At 45.0% G+C, this 26,149-nt stretch overlaps 2 protein-coding genes across 4 annotated transcripts in view; one reads left to right on the top strand and one right to left on the bottom strand.

Moving 5' to 3' along the window:
* Positions 1 to 21,915, bottom strand: part of FCGBP (Fc gamma binding protein) — a 45,476-nt gene extending 23,561 nt beyond the window's left edge. For both annotated transcript variants that reach the window (XR_012635396.1, XM_074930379.1), the window contains exons 1-7: positions 20,580 to 21,915; positions 11,220 to 11,425; positions 7,872 to 7,913; positions 3,443 to 4,663; positions 3,028 to 3,356; positions 2,235 to 2,805; positions 353 to 954 (exon numbers count right to left, since the gene is read on the bottom strand). Coding sequence is in view for 1 of the 2 variants with exons in the window: in XM_074930379.1 (XP_074786480.1) it covers positions 353 to 954; positions 2,235 to 2,805; positions 3,028 to 3,356; positions 3,443 to 4,663; positions 7,872 to 7,911 (2,763 nt within the window). In the remaining variant the exon portion in view is untranslated. The remainder of the gene's footprint in view (positions 1 to 352; positions 955 to 2,234; positions 2,806 to 3,027; positions 3,357 to 3,442; positions 4,664 to 7,871; positions 7,914 to 11,219; positions 11,426 to 20,579) is intronic.
* On the top strand, positions 13,986 to 22,386 carry LOC141972503 (alpha-tectorin-like). 2 transcript variants are annotated; one of them, XM_074930380.1, is made up of 8 exons: positions 13,986 to 14,122; positions 14,806 to 14,872; positions 15,996 to 16,031; positions 16,449 to 16,579; positions 18,210 to 18,491; positions 20,134 to 20,271; positions 21,909 to 22,099; positions 22,274 to 22,386. In XM_074930380.1, exons 2-8 carry the CDS (start codon positions 14,818 to 14,820, stop codon positions 22,275 to 22,277), a joined length of 837 nt encoding a protein of 278 aa, XP_074786481.1. In that variant the 5' UTR covers positions 13,986 to 14,122; positions 14,806 to 14,817; the 3' UTR covers positions 22,278 to 22,386. The 2 variants fall into 2 exon arrangements, with proteins under 2 accessions (XP_074786481.1, XP_074786482.1); XM_074930381.1 differs by having other exon boundaries at positions 13,993 to 14,122; positions 14,818 to 14,872.
* Positions 22,387 to 26,149: the final 3,763 nt, after the last annotated feature.

Here is a 26,149-nt window from a genome sequence, read left to right as displayed (position 1 = left end):
CTCCAACCGAAGCACCTAATTTACATAAATCAAGATTTTTGAGATTTAATCATCTGCCCCAAATACAGGAACTTTGAGGCGAGCGATGCCTGAGGCTCCTCCTCTTGCACCCCGCACCGATCCGGGGTAGAAAACGTGGATTTAAGCAATTCGGTCTCATTTTGATTCATGTGGGACAAACAGACCTGGTCGCTTTGGATCTCAGAGGTGGGGTTGGAGAAAAATATTCAGCGTTACCCGAGAGAGAAAATAAATCATGGAGGAGCGAGGGTGGAGGAGGAGGAGGAGGAGGTTGGGGTGAGGAGGAGAAAGTGAGGAACGTGGAGACGCGGTAAAGATTTACTAAACTCACCATGATTTTGCCGGGGTGTTCCCGGCTGATCACAATGTTTTTGCCGTAGACTTTGACCATCACGAGAGCGATGGAGGACAGACGCTCCTCGTCCCGGCGGCCATTTTGCACCAGCACCTGGAAATCCACCAGACCTCGGCTCTTCTCGCACAAACCAACCAACTGGTACATGCACGTGCCCTGGAAGATGAACTTCCCGCCGTCGAAACTCTCGTAGTGGGTGGCACCGACGGCCGAGCAGGTCGCGTGGCTCTTGGGGTAACAACCCCGGATGCCATCCTCCACCCGGCATTCCTCCTCGGGCCGGCAACTAGCCCACTGGCACACGGCCTTGTGGTATTCCGCGTCGCAGACGCAGCGTTTGGTGCAGGTGTTGTCCCCCCAAAACTCCTCGTGGAGGCCGTGGAGGCGGCCCTCGAAGACGCAGCCGCACTCGCCCTGGGGGACGCAGGTGTCGGCGTCGAGGGCGAAGCCCTCGTGGCACTGGCAGGTCTCCACGCAGGCCGAGGCCTCGCAGTCGGCGGGCGCGGCGGCGGCGTTGCAGGTTTGGGGGCAGGCGGGGCCACACGCCGTGTAGTTGCTGTTCTTCGGGCAGGAGAGGGCTGGTGGAGAGACCGGACACGGTGGTCACGGCGGAGATAAAGCTCCTGGGCCGTCAGGAGGTGAAGCAGAGGGTGAAGAAAACCTGCAGGGGCTTTCTGGATCTTTTGCGTGGACCTTCTAGACAAACTTTCTGGAGTCTGCGTGGACCTCCTGGACTATCTACATGGACTTTTGGGGTCTCCCTGGGCTCCCTGGACCTTCTGGAAACACTTTCTGTAGTTTGCATCGACCTCCTGGACTATCTACATACACTTTTTTGGGGTCCCATGGACTCCCTGGACCTTCTGAATGAACTTTCTGGAGTCTATGGACCTTCTGGGCTATCTACATGGACTTTTGAGGTCTCTGTGGACTCCCTGGACCTTCTGAATGAACTTTCTGGAGTCAGCATGGACCTCCTGGGCTACCTACATACATTTTTTTGGGGTCTCCGTGGACTCCCTGGACCTTCTGAAGAGTTTAATGGAGTCTACGTGGAGCTCCTGGACTATCTACATGGACTTTTGGGGTCTCTATGGACTCCCTGGACCTTCTGAATGAACTTTCTGGAGTCAGCATGGACCTCCTGGGCTACCTACATACATTTTTTTGGGGTCTCCGTGGACTCCCTGGACCTTCTGAACAGTTTAATGGAGTCTACGTGGAGCTCCTGGACTATCTACATGGACTTCTGGGGGTCTTGATGGGCTCCCTGGACCTTCTGAATGAACTTTCTGGAGTCTATGGACCTTCTGGGCTATCTACATGGACTTCTGGGGGTCTTGATGGGCTCCCTGGACCTTCTGAATGAACTTTCTGGAGTCTATGGACCTTCTGGGCTATCTACATGGACTTTTGGGGTCTCCCTGGGCTCCCTGAACCTTCTGAATGAACTTTCTGGAGTCTATGGACCACCTGGACTATCTACATGGACTTTTGGGTTCTCTATGGACTCCCTGGACCTTCTGAATGAACTTTCTGGAGTCTGCATGGACCTCCTGGGCTTTCTGTTTGGACTTGACGCAATAATAAACTTTTCCAGACCACGCCTGGGACCCTTTCAGACCCACCTTTGTGCAGCCTAATTTGGTATGGCCTGGCTCCACCTCGCTCAGGAGATGAAGAGCACCGAGGAGAAACAAACAGTCCCCGTTGATGCAATTTCCCATTTATGCCTCTTTTCTGCACGTTCCCATCCCATCACCCCTTAATTACACCCACTTTAATCACGGTCACAGCACCCTGCCCAACCCGGGGTGGAGGGCGGAGAGGATTTTTTTGCCAACCAGGAGCTACTCACGACAACGTGCCAGCGTCCTCCAGTTCAAAATGGTGATTCCCTCCTCCTGGCAGTCGTCCGCGTAGGCTTCGAGGGCCTTGCACAGCATGGCGTGGAGCCCCTTGTTCATGCAGACGTCGTTGATGCAGTTTCTCAGGTAGATGTTGGGGTTGATGGTGGCGTGGCAGCTCTCGAAGGGCCCCCGGCGTTGGGTGAGCAGCCCACACGACGTCTCCGCCCTGTACTTCGCCGCCTCTTCCCATCGGCACTGTCTGCATACCCCGTTGCAGGTGTCCCAGCAGTTACGGCTTTCACTGGCCACCTTCCAGCTCCGGCCCAGCTCCACGGCGTCCAGCGCCAGGTTGCCATCAGGCATCAGGGAATCATCATGGGGGTTGCCGTTGTTGTTGCCGCACATCCCGCACACCTTGCCGGAGAGAGCGCTCGGGAGTTTCACCAGCACCCGGTTATCCCAGTCGTACAAGATCTTCAGCCTGAAGTCGGTTTCAAGCAGCAGGGACTTGCCCTTCTGCTGCAGGTGGAGTTTCCCTTCGGCGAGGGAGATGGGGAGGTGGGAGCGCTGGTTGTTCACCTGGAAGAGAAAAAAAAAAATCAATAAAAACATAAAAAACTAAACATGGGGGAAAAAAAAGAAGATTTTTTTCGGCTTTGAGGTGTCTTCTTGCAAGAGATGACCACGCAGCGGCACCACCGATGGCAAATCATAGAATCATTTAGGTTGGAAAAGACGCTTCAGATTGTTAAATACCACAATATTGCTTTAGATTTGAATTTATTTTTTTTTTTTACATACCCTCACGATCCCCTTCTCAGCCCTGACCATAGTGATGACGATGTCATAGATACGGACGGTCACGGAGCCGACGCAGGAAACTTTTTGGTTGGCTCTGTGTTCATTTTTGGCCTCGACGCTGAAGACGGGCAGGTTGGGATCCGAATCACAGGTCTTGGTCAAGGTGTAGGTGCACGTGCCCGTGAAATCAAAGGTTTTCCCGTCAAAAGTAAGGTAATGGGGATCCCCGGTGGCCCAGCAGGTCCTGAAGGTTTCTGGGATGCACAAGGATTGCAGCGCGCTGCACTCGTTGCAGTCTGGGTCTTCGCAGGGAAGCTGAGCCGGAGCGGCTGAAAAAGGGGAAAAAAATACAAATGGCAACCGCGGAGAAGACGTGGCAGTTGGCAAGACGCAACCACGCCTTGGCCCTACTTACGCGTGGCACAAAGACCGGCGAAGCCGTAACCGACGTAATTCTGGAAGCCAAAGACCTGGAGCCCGAGGGGTGCCTGGCGGTGCTCGACGCTCTCGATTTCTGCCGCTTTTTTCAGGGCGATGCTGGCCCAGGAAAAGTCTGTGCCGGGAATCGTTTGCCAAGAAATAGCCCTCTCCTTCTGGTTGAGGGTGGTGGCGCTGGCGTCGGCCTTCGGGGCAACGAGGATCACGTGGTTTTCGTAGCCGTAGATGCTGCTGACCCGGTAGGATGTACAATAGGTGGAGATGGGTGGGATGTTGACCAGGAAGGGGTCATGATTTATTGAACTCTTCTTGGCACCGGCGAAGAAGAAAACCACCTGAATCGGTGCCGAAGCGCTCACGTAAAGAAAGGAATTTTGTTTCATCCCGAAGTTGCGGACCTCCCCGGCTGCGATCTCCTCGGTGGCAGCCGAACCACCGGTGTTGTAGGTGATGGAGGTTTTGGCGTCTGCCAGGACGTAGGCGAAGCTGGTGTCCTTCTGCAAAGGGTTGGGGGGGATGAGGTAGGATTTCCCCCACTGAGCCACAGGCAGGAGCTGCTCGACCACGTAATCGCAGCCCGTGTGCACCTTGGCGCAGGTGTGGCCGCTGAAGAGCGCCACGGCGTTGTCCGACGTGACCTTGGTGCCGGATAAATCAATGCTGCTTTGCAGTTGGAAGCTGTGGTAGGGCTCTAGTAAGACCTGGAGGGTGGATCCGGAGACGTAACGCTTCCCTCTGTAATAAAACTTGCCTTTGACCTCGATGGAAACCGTGGTCGCTGTCTTCCCGGCCACCACGGCGAATTCCTTCAAGCCTTCTCTCTTCATATCCCCCGGAGTCACCACGTAATATCTGTTGCCCAACTTCTCCACGGGCAAAACGGTGGTAGCCCCCACGGTGTAACTTTTGTAGCTGAAGGACACCACGGAGATCTCCTTGGTGGACTCAATCAGGATGGTTTTATCCGAAATCTGGCTGCCGACCAGTTCCATGTTGCTGGGGATGTGTAAGGGAACGGTTTTGGCTTCGTCCAGGGTGACGGTTTTGGTGAAGGTGCCGCTGTGCGCCCTCACCGTCACCTTGGTGGCGTCGAAGTAAGAGGTGAGGAGGAGCTGGAGGTTGGGGGAGGTGGCTTCATCGTCGTTCTGCAAGAAGGTGGTGAAGAATTCCTTGCCGCGGAAGGTTGCTGTGGAAAGACCTGGGAAAAGCAGGAGAAAAGGGTTTTGGGGGGGGGGAGGGTGGGGTTGTGGGGTTGAAAAACTAGAGTAGAAATTTCGGGGGAAAAAAAAATAATATCAAGAAATAAAGCTGCTGCTTCTTAGGTGCAGAAACTCAAAGTTCTACAAAAAAACAAGGAATGAGGGGGTTTGAGCTGAAAAAAAAAACCAGCCCTAGGTTGTTAGGGGAAAAGAGAAGAAAAGAGAAGAAAAGAGAAGAAAAGAGAAGAAAAGAAAAGAAAAGAAAAGAAAAGAAAAGAAAAGAAAAGAAAAGAAAAGAAAAGAAAAGAAAAGAAAAGAAAAGAAAAGAAAAAAGAGGGGGAAGGAAAAAAGAAAGAAAATAGAAAAAAGAAAAAAGAAAAAAGAAAAAGAAAAAAGGAAAAAAGAAAAAAGAAAAAAAAAAAAAGAAAAAGAAAGACCTGGGAAAGCAGGGGAAAGGGGTTTTTGGGTGGTTTTTTTTGGATGCAGAAAATAGAGTAGAAGTTTCCGGGGGAAAAAAAAATATATTAAGAAATAAAGCTGCTTCTTTGGTGCAGAAACTCGCAATAGGAAGTTTTGCAAAAAAAAAAAAAAACAGGGAATGAGGGTGTTTGGGCTGAAAAAAAGCAGGCATAGGTTGTTATAAAAAAAAAAAAAAAGGGAAAAAAAGGGAAAAAGATAAAAGAAAAAAAAAAAAGGAAAAAATAGGAAAACGAAAAAAAGGAAAAAGAAAAAAGATAAAAGAAAAAAGAAAAAAGGAAAAAATAGAAAAACGAAAGAAAGGAAAAAGAAAAAAGATAAAAAAGAAAAAAGGAAAAAATAGAAAAACGAAATAAAGGAAAAAGAAAAAAGATAAAATAAAAAAGAAAAAAGGAAAAAATAGAAAAACGAAATAAAGGAAAAAGAAAAAAGAAAAGAAAAAAGAGGAAAAAATAGAAAAACGAAAAAAAGGAAAAAGAAAAAAGATAAAAGAAAAAAGAAAAAAGGAAAAAATAGAAAAACGAAATAAAGGAAAAAGATAAAAGAAAAAAGAAAAAAAGGAAAAAATAGAAAAATAAAAAAGGAAAAAGAAAAAAGATAAAAGAAAAAAGAAAAAAGGAAAAATAGAAAAACGAAAAAAATGACAAAGAAAAAAAGATGGGGAAAGGGTTTTTTGTAAAAAAACAAACAAACAGAAAACCCCAAAGCCACAGAGAACAAGGGTTTTCCTTAAAAAAAAAAATATTCGACAAACATAAGAATAAGAACTTAATGCTCAAAACTGAACAGATAATACGGATTTTTTGGGGAAAAAAAAAACGGAAATTCGACCTGTTGGAAACAAACCAACCAACAAACAAAAACTTCAGGTGAAAAGGTTTTTAATAGAAAAATAAATTAAAAAAAAAAAAAAAAAGGGGAATAAGGGCATTTTGGTAAAAAAAAAAAAAAAAACAGGGAATAATGGGGTTTGCCTGGAAATAAAAATAGGTAATAAGGGTGTTTTTTTCTGAAAGAAAAGTAGCTAAAAAGAGATTTTTCTGAAAAACAAACAGGTGATAGTGGGAGTTAGTGGAAAAACTGGATTTTTTTTTTTTTCCTAAAAAAAAAGGGATAAAGCCTTTTTCCTGTCAGGAAATTGTGATCAAAGCTTTTGATCCTGAAAAAAAAATATATATAAAATAATAAAATAATAAATATTTTATAAAAGGAAGTATTATGGTGGTGGTTTTTTTTTTTGGTGAAAAAGAGCTGCTAATAGGGGAATTGAGTGAAAGAAAACAGATAATAACGATTTTTTTTGTGGGAAAAGAGACAAGTGGGAAGGTTTTTGGGTTTTTTTTCTGAAAGAAACAGGGAATAAAACCTTTTTTTTCTAGGGGAAAAAAAAAAAAAAAAGAGATAGGGGCTTCCCTCCCACCCTGCCCCGAGAAAAATAAAACCAAACAGCAAAAAAAAAAAAAACAACCCCAAAAATTCAGGAATGAGAACTTCTTTTTTTTCTTGAAATAGAAACTGATAAAAAGAGATTTTTGCTAAAAAAAAAAAAAAAAAAGAAAAAAAAAGAGGCTTAAAGGGCTTTTTTACTGCCCTAAAAGAAAGTCCCTGTGTATAAAGTATTTTTTTCTGGAAAGAAAAAAAACAGGTAATAAGAATATTTTTTTTTTTTACCTCACTCACCACCGCCACCCCAAACAGGGAATAAAGTCATAAAAAAAAAAAAAAAAAAGAAAAGAAAAGGAAAAAAAAAAAGAAAAAAGAAAAATAAAGAAAAAAAAAGGGAAAAAAAGGAAAAAAGAAAAAAAGAAAAATAAAGAAAAAAAGGGGAAAAAAGGAAAAAAGAAAAATAAATAAAAAAGGGGGAAAAGGAAAAAAGAAAAAAGAAAAATAAAGAAAAATAAAGTAAAAAGAAAAAAGGAAAAAAGGAAAAAAAGAAAAATAAAGAAAAAAAGGAAAAAATAAAAAAGAAAAATAAAGAAAAAAGGAAAAAATAAAAAAGAAAAATAAAGAAAAAAGGGAAAAAAGGAAAAAATAAAAAAGAAAAATAAAGAAAAATAAAGAAAAAAGAAAGAAGAAAAAAGAAAAAAGAAAAAAGGAAAAAAGAAAAAAAAGAAAAAAGGGGAAAAAAGGAAAAAAGAAAAAAGAAAAAAGAAAAAAGAAAAAAGAAAAAAGGAAAAAAGGAAAAAAAAAGAAAAATAAAGAAAGAAAAGGGAAAAAAGGGAAAAAGAAAAAAGAAAAATAAAGAAAAATAAAGAAAAAATTAAAAAATTTTAAAAAAGGAAAAAAAGAAAAAAGAAAAATAAAGAAAGAAAAGGGAAAAAAGGGAAAAAGAAAATAGAAAAATAAAGAAAAATAAAGAAAAAAGAAAAAAATTTTAAAAAGGAAAAAAGGAAAAAAAAGAAAAAAGAAAAAAGAAAAAAAAAGAAGAAAAAAGAAAAAAAAGACAAAAGAGGGGAGTGATGAGTTTTTTGGCAGAACAAAAACAATCAGGGGCGGAGAGAATTTTGGTAAAGAGGAAAAAAAAAAAAAAAAATTCATTTTGCTGGGGGAAAATGAGGGAATCAAGCAAATTTCCTGAAAAACGAACAAACGGGGAATAAGATTCTGAAAAAAACAGGGAATAAGGAATTTTTTGCTGCAGAAACCCGGAGTAAAAGCCCTAAAATCATCCTAAAATTTTAGAAATTTGGGTGGTTTATTTTTTGGGTGAGAACGGCGTCATTTCCTTACCGCAGAGGAGAAGCAGCCAAGCGGGGAGCGTCCTGCCCATCGCTGGGGGGAAATAAAATTAATAAAATGTGGGGTTTGGGGAAAAAAAATGAAATTAATAAAATGTGGGGTTTGGGGAAAAAAAATGAAATTAATAAAATGTGGGGTTTGGGGAAAAAAAATGAAATTAATAAAATGTGGGTTTTTTGGGGAAAAAATGAAATTAATAAAATGTGGGGGTTTGGGGAAAAAAAATGAAATTAATAAAATGTGGGGTTTTGGGGAAAAAAATGAAATTAATAAAATGTGGGGTTTTGGGGAAAAAAATGAAATTAATAAAATGTGGGGTTTGGGGAAAAAAAATGAAATTAATAAAATGTGGGGGTTTGGGGAAAAAAAATGAAATTAATAAAATGTGGGTTTTTTGGGGAAAAAATGAAATTAATAAAATGTGGGGGTTTGGGGAAAAAAAATGAAATTAATAAAATGTGGGTTTTTGGGGAATAAAAAAATGAAATTAATAAAATGTGTTTTTTTGGGGGAAAAAATGAAATTAATAAAATGTGGTTTTTTTGGGGAAAAAATGAAATTAATAAAATGTGGGGTTTGGGGAAAAAAAATGAAATTAATAAAATGTGGGGTTTGGGGAAAAAAAATGAAATTAATAAATTGTGTTTTTTTGGGGAATAAAAAAATGAAATTAATAAAATGTGGTTTTGGGGGGAAAAAAAATTAATAAAATGTGGGGGTTTGGGGAAAAAAAAGAAATTAATAGAATGTGGTTTTGGGGGGGGGGAAATGAAATTAATAAAATGTGGGTTTTTTGGGAAAAAAAATGAAGTTAATAAAATGTGGGGGTTTTGGGAAAAAAAATTAATAAAATGGTTTTTTTGGGGGAAAAAATAAAATTAATAAAATGTGGGTTTTTTGGGGAAAAAAATTAATAAAATGTGTTTTTTTGGGGAAAAAAAATTAATAAAATGTGGGGTTTTTGGGGAAAAGAAAATAAAATGTGGGTTTTTGCGGAAAAAAATAATAAAATGTGTTTTTTTGGGGAAAAAAATAAAATTAATAAAATGTGGGGTTTTTTGGGAAAAAAAATAAAATGTGGGTTTTTGGGGAAAAAAAAATAAAATTAATAAAATGTGGGGTTTTTGGGAAAAAAAATTAATAAAATGTGGGTTTTTTGGGAAAAAAAATAGAATTAATAAAATGTGGGTTTTTTGGGAAAAAAAATTAATAAAATGTGGTTTTTTTGGGGAAAAAAAAATTAATAAAATGTGTTTTTTTGGGGAAAAAAAATTGAAATTAATAAAATGTGGGTTTGGGGGGAAAAATGAAATTAATAAAATGTGTTTTTTGGGGAATAAAAATAAAATTACTAAAATGTGGTTTTTTGGGGAAAAAAATGAAATTAATAAAATGTGTTTGTTTGGGGAATAAAAAAATAAAATTAATAAAATGTGTTTTTTTGGGGAAAAAAAATGAAATTAATAAAATATGGGTTTGGGGGGAAAAAAAATAAAGTTAATAAAATGTGTTTTTTGGGGGAATAAAAAAATAAAATTAATAAAATGTGGGGTTTTGGGGAAAAAAAAAATTAAAATGTGTATTTTTGGGGGAAAAAAAAATAAAATGAAGAGCGAGCAGGAGCCCAGAGCGCACCCAGGTATCTCCAACACCCCCGCCCGGCCCCAAATTATCCCCCCCCCAAAAAAAAAAAAAAAAAAGATTTTTTTTAGGTTTTTCTGCCCCATGGAAACCTCTGGCAGCTCGTTTTGGGGTGCTGGGGGGGGGGGGGGGGGGGATCCTGCTCGACCCCCCCACTTTGTCCCCGCCCCCCCGCCGCCCCGAAGCTGCCACACCCGCCCCCCCCATCCCCCCGACTGGGGGCAAAAACCTCGGGGGGGGCGAGGGGGGGGGGGAAGAGGAGGCGAACCCTCCCCCCTCCCGCCTCCCGGAGCCGCTGCCCCCCGAAACGCTCCAAAAAGGGATTTCTGTCATTTTATGTCATTTTATGCCATTTTATGTCATTTTATTTTATTTTGTTATTTTATTTTATTTTATGTGATTTTATTTTATTATTTTATGTTATTTTATTTTATTGCATTTTATTTTATTATTTTATTGCATTTTATTTTATTATTTCATTTTATGTTATTTTATTTTATTATTATATTTTATTTTATTATTTTCTTTTATTATTCTAATTTATTGTATTTTATTATTTTATTTTATGTTATTTTATTTTATTGCATTTTATTTTATTTTATTTTATGTGATTTTATGTTATTTTATGTTATTTTATTTCATTATTTTAGGTTATTTTATTTTATTGCATTTTATTTTATTATTTTATGTTATTTTATTTTATTTTATTTTATTATTTTCTTTTATTATTCTAATTTATTGTATTTTATTATTTTATTTTATGTTATTTTATTTTATTTTATTTTATTTTATGTTATTTTATGTTATCTTATTACTTTATTTTATTTTATTATTTTATTTTATTGTATTTTATTATTTTATTTTATTTTATTTTATTTTGTTATTTTATGTGATTTTATTTTATTATTTTTTTAATTTTATTTTATTATTTTAATTTATTGTATTTTATTATTTTATTTTATGTTATTTTATTATATTTTATTATATTTTATTTTATGTTATTTTATTTTATTATTTTATTTTATTATTTTATTTTATTTTATTTTATTTTATTTTATTATTTTAATTTACTGTATTTTATTATTTTATTTTATGTTATTTTATGTTATCTTATTATTTTATTTTATTTTATTATTTTATTGTATTTTGTTATTTTATTTTATTTTATTTTATTGTATTTTATTTAATTTTATTTCGTTATATTATTTTATTTCATTTTATATTATTTCATTTTATTATTTTATTTTATTGTATTTTATTTAACTTTATTTCGTTATATTATTTTATTTCATTTTATATTATTTCATTTTATTATTTTATTGTATTGCATTTTATTTAATTTTATTTCGTTATATTATTTTATTTCATTTTATATTATTTCCCTTTATTTTATTTTTTGCCCCAGCTTTCATCAAAAATATTCAACCTGGGTTGCGGACGAAGAGAAAAAAAAAGTTTAAAACCCTCTTTTTAGACACTTTTGCACTCTGATGTAACCCATAAATATCGATATATTTATTAAACAGAATTTAACCCACCTGAGGCTCCTGCTCGGTGGATGAAAACATCACCGACAATTTATTTAATTTTTTTTTTTTTTTGAGACCGGCCGGTAAGAACGAGGGAAAATACACCCCCAAAAAAAAAAAAAAAAGGCAAAAATGAAGCAAAAATGAACCCCCCCCCCACCCCACTCACCGGCAGGCTCCTTCCCGACTCAGCGTCTCGCTTTCCTCTCCCCGAAGCCCACGGACCGTGCGAGGACGGACGGAAAAAAAAATAAAATGATAAAACTCCACGATTCATCCCCAAAACTCGGCCTTTTTATAAAGCGGGTCGCTCTTATCTCCGTTTTCCCGCGAATCTCTTTGGCGGAGCTCCCCGGGGTTCAGCAGGAGAAGGAACTGGCTCCAAAAAAATAAATGAATTAAAAAAAAAATAAATAATGATAATAAAAAAAAAGCGATTTCAGTCAATTCAGCGGAATTTGGTGGAAGGGGACGGGGTAAGGGGCAGGCCGGGGGCGCGGGGGTCAAGTTGCGAAAGTGCCGCCGGAGTTCCTGAGAAACGGGAGGTTCTGGCCCGAGCCACGGAGCCGAGACGTGGAAAAAAGTGCAGCTGGTTTCCATCACCCGCCACGGCTCTCGCCCGCAAAATGGCTGCCGAGGGCGTCGAGATGGGTGTTGGGCCCACGGGGGGTGACGGGTGTTGGGACACGGGGTGTGATGGGTGCTGGGACACAGGGTGACGGGTGTTGGGACACGGGGGTGACGGGTGCTGGGACATGGGGTGATGGGTGCTGGGACACGGGGGTGATGGGTGTTGGGACACGGGTGTGACGGGTGCTGGGACAAGGGTGTGAGGGGTGCTGGGACACGGGGTGACGGGTGCTGGGACACGGGGTGTGACGGGTGCTGGGACACGGGGTGACGGGTGCTGGGACACGGGGTGTGACGGGTGTTGGGACACGGTGTGACGGGTGCTGGGACACGGGTGTGAGGGGTGCTGGGACACGGGGTGACGGGTGCTGGGACACGGGGTGTGACGGGTGTTGGGACACGGTGTGACGGGTGCTGGGACACGGGTGTGAGGGGTGCTGGGACACGGGGGTGACGGGTGTTGGGACACGGGGGTGACGGGTGTTGGGACACGGGTGTGACGGGTGCTGGGACACGGGGTGATGGGTGTTGGGACACGGGGGTGATGGGTGTTGGGACACGGGTGTGACGGGTGCTGGGACACGGGGTGACGGGTGCTGGGACACGGGGGTGACGGGTGTTGGGACACGGGGTGACGGGTGTTGGGACACGGGTGTGACGGGTGCTGGGACACGGGGTGACGGGTGCTGGGACACGGGTGTGACGGGTGCTGGGACACGGGGTGACGGGTACTGGGACACGGGGTGACGGGTGCTGGGACACGGGGTGTGACGGGTGTTGGGACACGGTGTGACGGGTGCTGGGACACGGGGTGACGGGTGCTGGGACACGGGGTGTGACGGGTGCTGGGACACGGTGTGACGGGTGCTGGGACACGGGGTGACGGGTGCTGGGACACGGGGGTGACGGGTGTTGGGACACGGGGTGACGGGTGCTGGGACATGGGGTGACGGGTGCTGGGACACGGGGTGTGACGGGTGCTGGGACATGGGGGGTGACGGGTGCTGGGACACGGGGGGTGACGGGTGCTGGGACACGGGGTGACGGGTGCTGGGACATGGGGTGACGGGTGCTGGGACACGGGGTGACGGGTGCTGGGACACGGGGGTGACGGGTGCTGGGACACGGGGTGATGGGTGCTGGGACACGGGTGTGACGGGTGTTGGGACACGGGGTGACGGGTGTTGGGACACGGGTGTGACGGGTGCTGGGACACGGGGTGACGGGTGCTGGGACACGGGTGTGACGGGTGCTGGGACACGGGGTGACGGGTACTGGGACACGGGGTGACGGGTGCTGGGACACGGGGTGTGACGGGTGTTGGGACACGGTGTGACGGGTGCTGGGACACGGGGTGACGGGTGCTGGGACACGGGGTGTGACGGGTGCTGGGACACGGTGTGACGGGTGCTGGGACACGGGGTGACGGGTGCTGGGACACGGGGGTGACGGGTGTTGGGACACGGGGTGACGGGTGCTGGGACATGGGGTGACGGGTGCTGGGACACGGGGTGTGACGGGTGCTGGGACATGGGGGGTGACGGGTGCTGGGACACGGGGGGTGACGGGTGCTGGGACACGGGGTGACGGGTGCTGGGACATGGGGTGACGGGTGCTGGGACACGGGGTGACGGGTGCTGGGACACGGGGGTGACGGGTGCTGGGACACGGGGTGATGGGTGCTGGGACACGGGTGTGACGGGTGTTGGGACACGGGGTGACGGGTGTTGGGACACGGGTCTGACGGGTGCTGGGACATGGGGGTGACGGGTGCTGGGCCCACGGGGACGTCGCAGCGGGTGCAGACCCCAGCACCCCGCTCTCACCCGTTCGCCCTGGGACCATCAAGTCCCTCCGCCGACGCCACGTCCCCAGCTGCACCCCAGCACCCTCCCGGGGCTGCCGCTCTGCCCCCCCACCCCCGGACCCCCCCAAAAAACCCTCCCCGAGCTGCTGGGAACGAGGCGCCCGCGACATATTTGACCCGGTGACCCCTCGTTCACTGCCCCCAGGGGTGCTCGTGGGGCAAGAGGGGTTGTTTTTTGGGGATTTTTTTGGACGTTAATGACAACAAATCCCCGATGGGAATTCCGCAGAACTGCAGCTCCGCCTTGCCAAAAGCTTCTCGCGACCTCAAAAAAAAAAAAAAAAAAAAAATAACCCCCCCATAAAAAAAATCCCATCAGGAGGAGCCAAAGGTCTCTTGCGGCCTCAAAATCCGCCGCGTTGCCTTGACGGGCAGAAAGTTGGCCGATTCCAACTTAATTTATTTTATTTTTTTTTTTTTTTCTGTGGTAGAGGCCGGCCGGGAGGGCTGCGTGTTAAAAAGAGAGGGCAGGATGAGCTTGAAAAAAAATTCCATTTCTCGGTGGCTGAGCTCGTGGCGGTGCCTCTTTTCTCCCCTTTGCCCGGGGGAAATCGCGGACGCGGCGAGGGGTTGAGGTAAGAGAATTTTTCTCTCCGTCCGTCGCGCCCCGAGATCCCCTCTCTAAAAATTCCTTAAATCGGAGCAGCCGCTCGCTCTTCGAATGTCTTAAAAAATGCACAAATCGAGCTGAAATGCTGCTGAAAAAAAAAAAAAACCAAACCAACAAACCAACCCAAAAAACCCCAAACAACAACAAAAAAAAAACGATTTGGCGCGGGGGGGAATCGCGCTGCTCCAACTCTGAAGTTTATTTTGCGAAACGCACCCGTGGGGGCTCGGCAAATCGCCCCCTTCACGTCCTGCCTCAGTTTCTCTTTTCCCAGAAAAAAAAATAAATTCTTTTTCTTTTTTTTTTTTTTTTTCACCAAAATGCCTCTAATTTATTTGCTCGGGGGGGTGTGTGTGGGGGTGTGTGATTCCCATAGGCAGAACCCCAGGTTGGGGCAAAATGGGATGAGTTAAAGGGTTAAAATACACTCAGAAAATCTGATTATTTTTCTCAACTTTCGGTCAGCAATAAAAATATAAATGTTCCTAGTCGTGCGATTCCTTTAAAAAATGGGTAAAATAATCCATCCCGACCACATCCGGGGGTAAAAATGCCGTGAAATGAGAAATTTTTCACCTCCAGAGCATCCTTCACCTGTTTGATTTTGGCTTTTTGGCTTGTTGGCGCTTTTTTTTTTAATTTTCACAGGGTTTTTTACAGATGTTTGTGGGAGCCGGGATGAAGCCTTCCTTCGTTGTCCTGTTCCTGATGTTAGGTAAGTTAAAATAAAAATAAAATAAAATAAAATAAAATAAAATAAAATAAAATAAAATAAAATAAAATAAAATAAAATAAAATAAAATAAAATAAAATAAAATAAAAAATAAAAGAAGAAAAAAAGGAAAGGAAAGGAAAGGAAAGGAAAGGAAAGGAAAGGAAAGGAAAGGAAAGGAAAGGAAAGGAAAGGAAAGGAAAGGAAAGGAAAGGAAAGGAAAGGAAAGGAAAGGAAAGGAAAAAAGAAAAAGAAAGAAAAGAAAAGGAAAGGAAAGAAAAGAAAAGAAAAGAAAAGAAAAGAAAAGAAAAGAAAAGAAAAGAAAAGAAAAGAAAAGAAAAGAAAAGAAAAGAAAAGAAAAGAAAAGAAAAGAAAAGAAAAGAAAAGAAAAGAAAAGAAAAGAAAAGAAAAGAAAAGAAAAGAAAAAGAAAAAAAAAGAAAAGAAAAGAAAAGAAAAGAAAAGAAAAGAAAAGAAAAGAAAAGAAAAGAAAAGAAGAAAAGGGGAAGAGGGGAAAAGGAAAGGGGAAAAGAAAAAAAAGAAAAGAAAAGAAAAGAAAAGAAAAGAAAAGAAAAGAAAAGAAAAGAAAAGAAAAGAAAAGAAAAGAAAAGAAAAGAAAAGAAAAGAAAAGAAAAAGAAAAGAAAAAGAAAAATAAAATAAAAATTAAATAAAGTAAAATCAAATAAAATAAAATAAAAATGAAATACAGTAAAATAAAATAAAGTAAAATAAAATAAAATAAAACAAAATAAAATTTAAAATAAAATAAAATAAAATAAAATAAAATAAAATAAAAGTAAAGTAAAATAAAATAAAATAAAGTAAAATAAAATAAAGTAAAATAAAATAAAATAAAATAAAATAAAATAAAATAAAATAAAATAAAATAAAATAAAATAAAATAAAGTAAAATAAAATAAAATAAAAAATAAGGTAAAATTTAATAAAATAAAAATAAAAAAATAAAATAAAGTATAATAAAGTAAAATAAAAAATAAAATAAAATAAAATATAAAATAAAATAAAATAAAATAAAATAGATTTCTCTTCTGGGGTGCTGCTGGACGGACAAGTCAGGGGTGACGGCTGCTCTTGGGTTAATATTCCCCCCCCCATTTCTCCTCCAGGAGCCGTGGTGAACGTCCGACCGGTGCAAGGAGAAGGTATTAGTGTTGGGGGGGGGGGTGTGGGGGGTGTCTTGCTTTAAACCGCGATATTTCCACCCAAACTGGGACGATTTCGGCTTTGATTTGAGAAGTCGGAACGGAGCAGAGCTCCGGTTTGGGTCTACGGCCATCAGATTTTTCTCTTTTCGCCCTTTTTCTCCTCAAACCTGCGGCGGGGAAATTCCCTCCGGCCCCGCTTTCACCCCCGAGAAATCAACCCCGGTTTAGGGTAACTTTGAAACGTTTCGGTCAATTTGGACAACAGGCTCCATTTCAAATCAGCCATCCCAAACTCGGCTGCTTTCACCCCAAAAATACATAAAGTTGGGAAAGGGGATTTTTTTGGTGGCCGGGGGGGGGTAGGGGGAGCAGGGGGGGGGGTCCCCCGATACTTCAGCTTCTGTCTTCTTGCAGCATCCGTGCTCTACCCCTACGGTCCGGACCAGGGGGACCAGAAAAACCCCAAACTTGATGACGGAACCTCGGAGCAGGTCGCCCTCGCCGTGCCCTTCACCTTCTACAGCCAGGAGTACCAAAGCCTTTACGTACGTCACCTAAAAACGCCCCCGGTTTCTGATTTCCCGCCTTTTTTTTTGGGGGGGGGGGGGGGCGCTCCCTTTTCTCCTCCGTTTGGTCACTTTTGCCTCCAACCGGACTCTGGATGGCATCAAAGAGTCCTTGTAGGGTTGGGGGGTCTTGGGAGGGGGATCTACAACCTTACGGAGAGGTTGGGGGGTCTTGGGAGGGGGATCTACAACCTTACGGAGAGGTTGGGGGGTCTTGGGAGGGGGATCTACACCCTTCCGGAGAGGTTGGGGGGTCTTGGGAGGGGGATCTACAACCTTCTGGAGAGGTTGGGGGGTCTTGGGAGGGGTCTACACCCTTCCGGAGAGGTTGGGGGGTCTTGGGAGGGGGATCTACAACCTTACGGAGAGGTTGGGGGGTCTTGGGAGGGGGATCTACAACCTTACGGAGAGGTTGGGGGGTCTTGGGAGGGGGATCTACAACCTTCTGGAGAGGTTGGGGGGTCTTGGGAGGGGTCTACACCCTTCCGGAGAGGTTGGGGGGTCTTGGGAGGGGGATCTACAACCTTACGGAGAGGTTGGGGGGTCTTGGGAGGGGGATCTACAACCTTACGGAGAGGTTGGGGGGTCTTGGGAGGTGGATCTACAACCTTACGGAGAGGTTGGGGGGTCTTGGGAGGGGGATCTACACCCTTCCAGAGAGGTTGGGGGGTCTTGGGAGGGGGATCTACAACCTTCTGGAGAGGTTGGGGGGTCTTGGGAGGGGGATCTACACCCTTCTGGAGAGGTTGGAGTGTCTTGGGAGGGGGTCTAAACCCTTCTGGAGAGGTTGGGGGGTCTTGGGAGGGGGATCTACAACCTTACGGAGAGGTTGGGGGGTCTTGGGAGGGGGATCTACACCCTTCTGGAGAGGTTGGGGGGTCTTGGTAGGGGGTCTACACCCTTCTGGAGAGGTTGGGGTGTCTTGGGAGGGGTTTACACCCTTCCGGAGAGGTTGGAGGGTCTTGGGAGGGGACCTACACCCTTCTGGAGTGGTGGGTGGGTCTTGGGAGCGGGTCTACACCCTTCTGTAGAGGTTGGGGGGTCTTGGGAGGGGTCTACACCCTTCTGGAGAGGTTGGGGGGTCTTGGGAGGGGTCTACACCCTTCTGGAGAGGTTGGGGGGTCTTGGGAGGGGGATCTACACCCTTCTGGAGAGGTTGGGGGGTCTTGGGAGGGGGTCTACACCCTTCTGGAGAGGTTGGAGTGTCTTGAGAGGGGGTCTACACCCTTCTGGAGAGGTTGGGGGGTCTTGGTAGGGGGTCTAAACCCTTCTGGAGAGGTTGGGGGGTCTTGGGAGGGGTCTACACCCTTCTGGAGAGGTTGGGGGGTCTTGGGAGGGGTCTACACCCTTCTGGAGCGGTGGGTGGAAGGTCTGCGGCCAAGTTGAGGGTGTTATATCCCACCCCCCCCCCCTCATGTTGTAGAGCTGTAGGTACAACCATGACCTCAAACATCTCCGCCACGGTGGTGGAGACACGGAAGTCGGTGGTGAAACCACCTCTAGGTCCCGTGTCCACCTCCAGGGTCCCACAACCCACTCAAGGTGTTGACAACCCACCCAACTCGCCAACCGGCTGTTTAGTTTTTGGTTTTTGTTTTTTTTTTCACAGGTGAACAACAACGGCGTGATTTCCTTCGACAGCCAGGTCAGCGAATACACCCCCGACCCCTTCCCCCTGGCTGACGGACGCCCCTTCGTCACCCCCTACTGGGCGGACGTCAACAACGTGGCGGGAGGAGACGTCTTCTACCGCGAGACCACCGACCCGACGCTGCTGGCGCTCCTCACGAAAAACATCAACCAATACTTCCCCGACGTTTCCTACACCGCCACGTGGGCTTTCGTGGCCACCTGGGACCACGTGGCCTACTACGGCACTGAAACCGATAAGGTAAGGCCCGCGGCCGTCGCTTGAAGGCCAGACGAAATCAAACACGTGGAAATTTATTTAGCCCGCCCCGACGTGGCGCGGAGACGAGCCCGTGGCAACGGGCGAAGGGGTTTTGGAGAGGAAAACAAATCACGGCCACAGATGCAAATTGTTGGACCTGCGTTGACCCGCTCATTGACCTTTCCAACCTATTTATTGGCTTTTTTGACCCAATTTTTGGCCTAAAAATCTACTAAATGGCCTTTTGGGCCTTTTCCTTGGCCCTTCCATTCCATTCTTGGCCTTTGTGACCCATTCGATGGCATTTCCAACCTATTTAGTTTTTTTTTTACCCAATTATTGGCCTAAAAATCTACTAAATGGCCTTTTGGGCCTTTTCCTTGGCCCTTCCATTCAATTCTTGGCCTCCATGACCCATTCGTTGGCCTTCCTGACCCACTTATTGGCATTTCCAACCTATTTATTGTTTTTTTGACCCAATTTTTGGCCTAAAAATCTACTAAACGGCCTTTTGGACCTTTTCCTTGGCCCTTCCATTCCATTCTTGGCCTCCATGACCCATTCGTTGGCCTTCCTGACCCACTTATTGGCATTTCCAACCTATTTATTGTTTTTTTGACCCAATTTTTGGCCTAAAAATCTACTAAACGGCCTTTTGGACCTTTTCCTTGGCCCTTCCATTCCATTCTTGGCCTCCATGACCCATTCGTTGGCCTTCCTGACCCACTTATTGGCATTTCCAACCTATTTATTGTTTTTTTGACCCAATTTTTGGCCTAAAAATCTACTAAACGGCCTTTTGGGCCTTTTCCTTGGCCCTTCCATTCAATTCTCGGCCTCCATGACCCATTCGTTGGCCTTCCTGACCCACTTATTGGCATTTCCAACCTATTTATTGTTTTTTTGACCCAATTTTTGGCCTAAAAATCTACTAAATAGCCTTCCGGGCCTTTTCCTTGGCCCTTCCATTCCATTCTTGGCCTCCATGACCCATTCGTTGGCCTTCGTGACCCACTTATTGGCATTTCCAACCTATTTATTGTTTTTTTGACTCAATTTTTGGCCTAAAAATCTACTAAACGGCCTTTCGGGCCTTTTCCTTGGCCCTTCCATTCCATTCCCGGCCTCATCACCCATTCATTGGCCTCCACTGGTCTTGTCACCCATTTATCAACCATCACGACATTTGACGCGAGAATATATTTGAGGTCCCTCGGACTTACCGGACAGCCCTGCATGGCTACACAAAACCCCACGGAGCTCCTTGACTACCCCCGGGTGCTGTCCCGAAGGCATCCCATCCAAACCCAATGAATTTTATGGTTTGTTGTTGTGTTTTTTCTTGGTTTTTTTTTTTTTTTTCTGTGCTGAAAGCCACGACACCATTCCTCTGGCCACCTCACGCAGAAAAAGACCTTGCGGTAGAGCACCAAAAGTTCTTGTCTGAAGGTAGACACCAAAAAAAAAACCAAAAAAACCCACCTGGCATGGGCCACGTGTCACCAAAATGGCCGCCTTGTGCGAGGAGTCTCCACCCGCGTGAAGCCCTGGGGGCTAAATCCCACCCGTACGCGCTCATTCCACAACCGATGGTGTCACCACCTCCCCATTTTTTTTTTTTTTTTTAATTTTTTTTTTTCAGGGCAACACCTTCCAGGCCGTCCTGACCACCAACACCCAGATGTCCTTCATCATCCTCAACTACAAGGACATCCAGTGGACTACGGGGGTGGCAAGCGGGGGGGACCCCGAAACAGGTCTCGGAGGCACCCCGGCCCACGTAGGTGTGGCTGAAGGGCAAGCGGAGGGGGGGGAATGGAGGGGAGGGACAGGGGAGGACGTTGCCCAATAACGGCGGTTTTGGGGACAACACCCGCTTTGCCAAAGGTAGAACATCGGCCCACAATGGTTTTGGGGAAAAAAACACTGAAAGTAGGACTTTGAGCCATAATTTTTTTTTTTTTTTTTTTGTAGAAGACAAAGATAAACTTTGTCCCATTGTGGGTTCTGGCGGGATAATTCCCGGAAGTTGGCCTGTAATGTTTTGGGGAGACATTTTTTGGGGGAGAAAACATAAGATTCACTCACGGTAGGAGGTTGTCCCACGTCATCTTCTGGTGACAACGGTGATGAAGGTCAGAGGTTGGCCCACAAAATTTTTTGGGGGAAAAAACACCAAATTTGGTCTTGGTAGAAGGTTGTCCCACGCCATCTTCTGGTGACAACGGTGATGAAGGTCGGAGGTTGGCCCACAAAATTTTTTGGGGGAAAAACACCAAATTTGGTCCTGGTAGAAGGTTGTCCCACACCATCTTCTGGAGACAACGGTGATGAAGGTCAGAGGTTGGCCCACAAAATTTTTTGGGGTAAAAAACCACCAAATTTGGTCTTGGTAGAAGGTTGTCCCACGCCATCTTCTGGTGACAACGGTGATGAAGGTCAGAGGTTGGCCCACAAAATTTTTTGGGGTAAAAAAACACCAAATTTGGTCTTGGTAGAAGGTTGTCCCACGCCATCTTCTGGAGACAACAGTGATGAAGGTCAGAGGTTGGCCCACAAATTTTTTCGGGGAAAAAAACACCAAATTTGGTCTTGGTAGAAGGTTGTCCCACGCCATCTTCTGGTGACAACGGTGATGAAGGTCAGAGGTTGGCCCACAAAATTTTTTGGGGTAAAAAACACCAAATTTGGTCTTGGTAGAAGGTTGTCCCTCGCCATCTTCTGGAGACAACGGTGATGAAGGTCAGAGGTTGGCCCACAAAATTTTTTGGGGTAAAAAACCACCAAATTTGGTCTTGGTAGAAGGTTGTCCCACGCCATCTTCTGGTGACAACGGTGATGAAGGTCAGAGGTTGGCCCACAAAATTTTTTGGGGTAAAAAAACACCAAATTTGGTCTTGGTAGAAGGTTGTCCCACGCCATCTTCTGGAGACAACAGTGATGAAGGTCAGAGGTTGGCCCACAAATTTTTTCGGGGAAAAAACCACCAAATTTGGTCTTGGTAGAAGGTTGTCCCACGCCATCTTCTGGAGACAACAGTGATGAAGGTCAGAGGTTGGCCCACAAAATTTTTTGGGGTAAAAAACCACCAAATTTGGTCTTGGTAGAAGGTTGTCCCACGCCATCTTCTGATGACAACGGTGACGAAGGCTGAAGATTGGCCCGTAACATTTTGGGGAGGAAAACATTAAGTTTGTCCAAAGTAAGTTGGCCCACAACGTGGTTTTTTTTTGGTGCAAGTAGGATGTTGGCCCGTAATATTTTTTTTTGGGGGGGGGTAGAAACACCATCCGAAGGTTGAAGGTTGGCCCATAATTTTTTTTTCGGGGGGGGTGGCCACACCACCGCCCCGTGGAGTTACGAATCCCTTGGGTGGGGGTTAATCCTCCAAATTGCCCGTTTTGGCCCCGTTTTTAGGCCGGATTCAACAGCGGAGATGACAAAAATTTCTACAACATCCCCGGCTCCCAGACGGAAGCCATCATCAACGTCACCCAGACCTCCAACGTCAACGTCCCGGGGCGCTGGGTCTTCCGGGTGGATGAATTTAAGGTGACGGGGGTCCCCACCGAGGCGCCCAAGGTCGCCAACAGCAACGACTGCTGGTTGTAAGTCGGATTTTAATTTTTTTTTATTATTTTTTTGTTTTTTTTTTTTTTTGAGGGGTGGAGGGAGCGGGGTGAGGTGGGTTGGAAACCCTACGAAAAGAGAGAAAATGGAGAATTGGTTGGAAAATTGGGTCGTCTTCTTCTTCCTCTTGAGTTCTTGCTTTCTTCCCGCAGGTAAATGGAGGCGGCTGGGGCAGGAGGACCGGCCCCCTTGGCCCCCTTGGCCCCCTTGGCCCCCTTGGCCCCCTTGGCCCCCTTGGCCCCCTTGGACCTCTTGGCACCATTTTCCCCGTTGGACCCATTGGCCCCATCGGCCTCGTTGGCCCCACTGGCCCCCTTGGCCCCCTTGGCACCATTTTCCCTGTTGGCCCCATTGGCCCCATCGGCCTCATTGGCCCCACTGGCCCCGTTTTCCCCATTGGCCCCGTTGGCCCCATTGTCCCTGTTGTCCCCACTGTCCCCATTGGCCCCATTTTCCCCATTTTCCCCATTGTCCCAGTTGGCCTCGTTGGTCCTATTGGCCATGTTGGCCCCGTTGGGCCCCATGGCCCCACTGGTCCCACTGGCCGCACTGGTCCCATTGTCCCCATTGGCCCCACTGGCCCCATTGGCCCCGTTGGCCCCATTGGCCCCGTTGGCCCCACTGTCCCTGTTGGCCCCATTGGCCCCACTGGTCCCACTGGCCGCACTGGTCCCACTGGCCCCGTTGGCCCCATTAGCCCCATTGGCCCCACTGGCCACACTGGCCACACTGGTCCCATTGGCCCCGTTGGCCCCATTGGCCCCATTGTCCCTGTTGTCCCCATTGGCCCCACTGGTCCCATTGTCCCCATTGTCCCCGTTGGCCCCATTGGCCCCATTGGCCCCACTGGCCCCATTGTCCCCACTGGTCCCATTGTCCCCATTGACCCCGTTGGCCCCGTTGGCCCCATTGTCCCCATTGTCCCCATTGTCCCTGTTGGCCCCGCTGTCCCCATTGTCCCCATTGTCCCCGTCGCCCCCGTCACGCAATAAAACCGCACCGAGCCCCCGCGGCCTCCGCCTCTTCCTCCAGTTCTCCCTTTTTTTTTTTTTTTTTTGGGTCCAAACACGCAGAAATTCAACTTTTTTTTTTTTTTTTGGCCCCTTTGCGCATCAATCGACGCCAGAATCGACGATTTTTCGCCCTCCGCGTGCAAAAAATACGAAGTTTTTTTTTTGTGTCCGCATACACAAATTTACAATTTATGGCCAAAATGTTAAATAAAAAATATGTCAATTGTCCAAAAAAAAAATAAAATAAAAAATTTGACGATTATTTTTTCACAAAAACTGACAGAAATTTGACAAATTTACACCTTTTTTTTTTTTTTTTGCGCGAGCACAATTTTTAAAAATTTATTTATTTATTTTGCCCACACCGTCAGGAATTTGTGATTTTTTTTGCCCATCGTGGCCATAAATTTCTGATTTTTTTTTTGCATTTATTTTTTTTCCCCGCGTCTAAATTCACAAATTTATCAATTATTGCCCTCGCTGTTAGAATTATTATTTTTTACCTTTTTTTCCCCATATTTATTTGCTCTCCGTGCGTCTCTATTTTTTTTTTTAACCCCCGCCGTACAAATTTATTATTTATTTTGCCTTCCGCACGCACAAATTTACGATTTTTTTACCTTTTCTGCACAAATTCATCACCTTTTGCCCTCTGCGTGCCCAAATTTATTATTTTTGACCCCGGTGTGCAAAAATTGATGATTTTTTGCCCTCTCTCCGCAAAAATTTATTAATTATTTTTTTTTTTTGTCCGTGCGCATTCTACGCGCAAACATTTATGATGTTTTTGTCCCATTTGCATAAATTTATTTTTTCACCCTCCGTGTGCATTAATTCCCTTTTTTTAAATTAAAAATTTATCATCATTTTTATAAAATTTATATTTTTATATTTAATAGAATAATATTTTGAATAAAATTTATAATTTTTGCCCTTTCTGCGCATAAATTTATCATTTTACCCTCCAGAAGCACAAATTTATGATTTTTTTTCCACTCTACATGCTAATTTATTTATAATTAGTATAATTAGACTAATTTAATTTTTTATTTAGTAAATTAAATAGTTAATAATTAATAAATTAATAAAATTAAATAGTAAATAATTTAGTAAATTAATTAGTAAATATTAGTAAAAATACTAATTTTTTTTTTCCAATTTTCCCAATTTTTTTCCCAATTTTTTTCCCATTTTTTTTCCCAATTTTTGTTTTTTTCTAGAATTAACGATTTTTTTTTTCTACTTTCTGTCTTCCTTTTTTTTTTTTTTTTTTCCCCTTTATTTTGCAAAAAACGCCCCAAAATTATTTCCAAATTCTCTGAGCTCCGTTTATTTGTAGCAATCCGCGTTTTTCACCCCATTTTTGGGGCATTTTCCGGCAGGGACGTGACGTCAGGGTTGTGCCAAGAGCCCACGGGACTAATTTTGGCCCCAAAACCCCAATTTTTAGGGCAAAAAAATCCCCTAAAAACCCACAAATTGAGACATTTTTCCCGAAAAAGCGATTTTTTTCCCCAAAGAAAAAGCGGTTTTGCGCCTGGAAATTTGCACAAACACGCAACACACGCAACACACCTTTGCACAACACGCGTGCGACACGACACACGGTGGGTGTGCACACACGTCCGCAACACGCGCGTGCACAACACACAACACGCGACGTGCAACAACACGCAACGTGCAATAAGCGTGCACGCACGGACACAACACGCAACAGACGTGTGCAACGCACGGGAGGTGCACAACACACAAAATGCGTGCAACACAACGCAACACGCAACACACACTCGGTGTGCACACGTGAACAACACACAGCAGTCAGCACAACACTCCCTAGTCACGAACACGCGTGCGCAACACAACACGTGTCCAACACACCGCTCGACGCTCACAAGGTGTGCACGCATGCACAACACACAACACGTGTCCAACACAACACAACATTCACGGCGTGTGAACACGTGCACAACACACGCGTACACAACACACAACACGCGCGCAACAACACCCAACATGCAATAAGTGTGCACACACCTACACAACACACAACACGTGTGTGCAGCGCAACACACGTGCGACACAACCTGCTCAACACACAGGAGGTGCACACACACACACACACACACACACATCACACAACACGTGTGCGACACGACACAACAGTCAACGCAACACGCAGTGGGGGTGCACACACGTACACAACGCACACGCGTGCAACACACCGCTCAACACACGTGAGGTGTGCACGTGTGCACAACGCACGTGTGCAACACAACCCAGCAGTCACGGGGTGTGAACACGTGCACAACACACACGGGCGCATCACACAACGCGTGTGCAGGACACGCGTGCAACAACACGCAACACACGTACACCACACGAAACACACGTGTGCAACACAACACGTGTGCAGCACAACCTGCTCAACGCACAGGTGAGCGCACACGTGTACAACGCACAACACGTGTGCAACACAACACGTCACTGGGTGTGAACACGTGCACAACGCGCACTGGCACCTCGCACAACACGTGTGCAACAACACGCAACACGCTGTAGGTGCGTACACACGTGCACAACACACAACACGCGTGCAACACAACCTGCTCAACACACACTAGGTGCGCACACACGTGCACAACACACAACAGGTCAGCACAGACGAGGAGCGTACACGTGTGCACAACACACAACACACAACACGGGGGCGACACAACACACGTGCGCTACGGACCGCAACACGCAACACACACTGGATGTGTGTAGCACACACGCACACAACACACACTGCGCACACACAACACGTGGGCAACACAACACACAACACACCGCCCCCCCAACACGCAACACACGTGATGTTGCGCAAAACTGTCCCACGCACGACACGCTCCGACACACACACGCGTGCACAACACACAACACGCACGGCGCCGCACCCACAACGGCCGCCATCAGCACGTGCAGGACACAACACACACAGCACACACAACACACACAACACGCACAATACGCACA

Source organism: Athene noctua, chromosome 33, assembly GCF_965140245.1.
Source record: "Athene noctua chromosome 33, bAthNoc1.hap1.1, whole genome shotgun sequence".
In the NCBI taxonomy this organism is placed as follows: domain Eukaryota; kingdom Metazoa; phylum Chordata; class Aves; order Strigiformes; family Strigidae; genus Athene; species Athene noctua.
The sequence above is the reverse complement of the archived record's forward strand: the minus strand, read 5'-3'. Positions and strand labels throughout refer to the sequence as shown.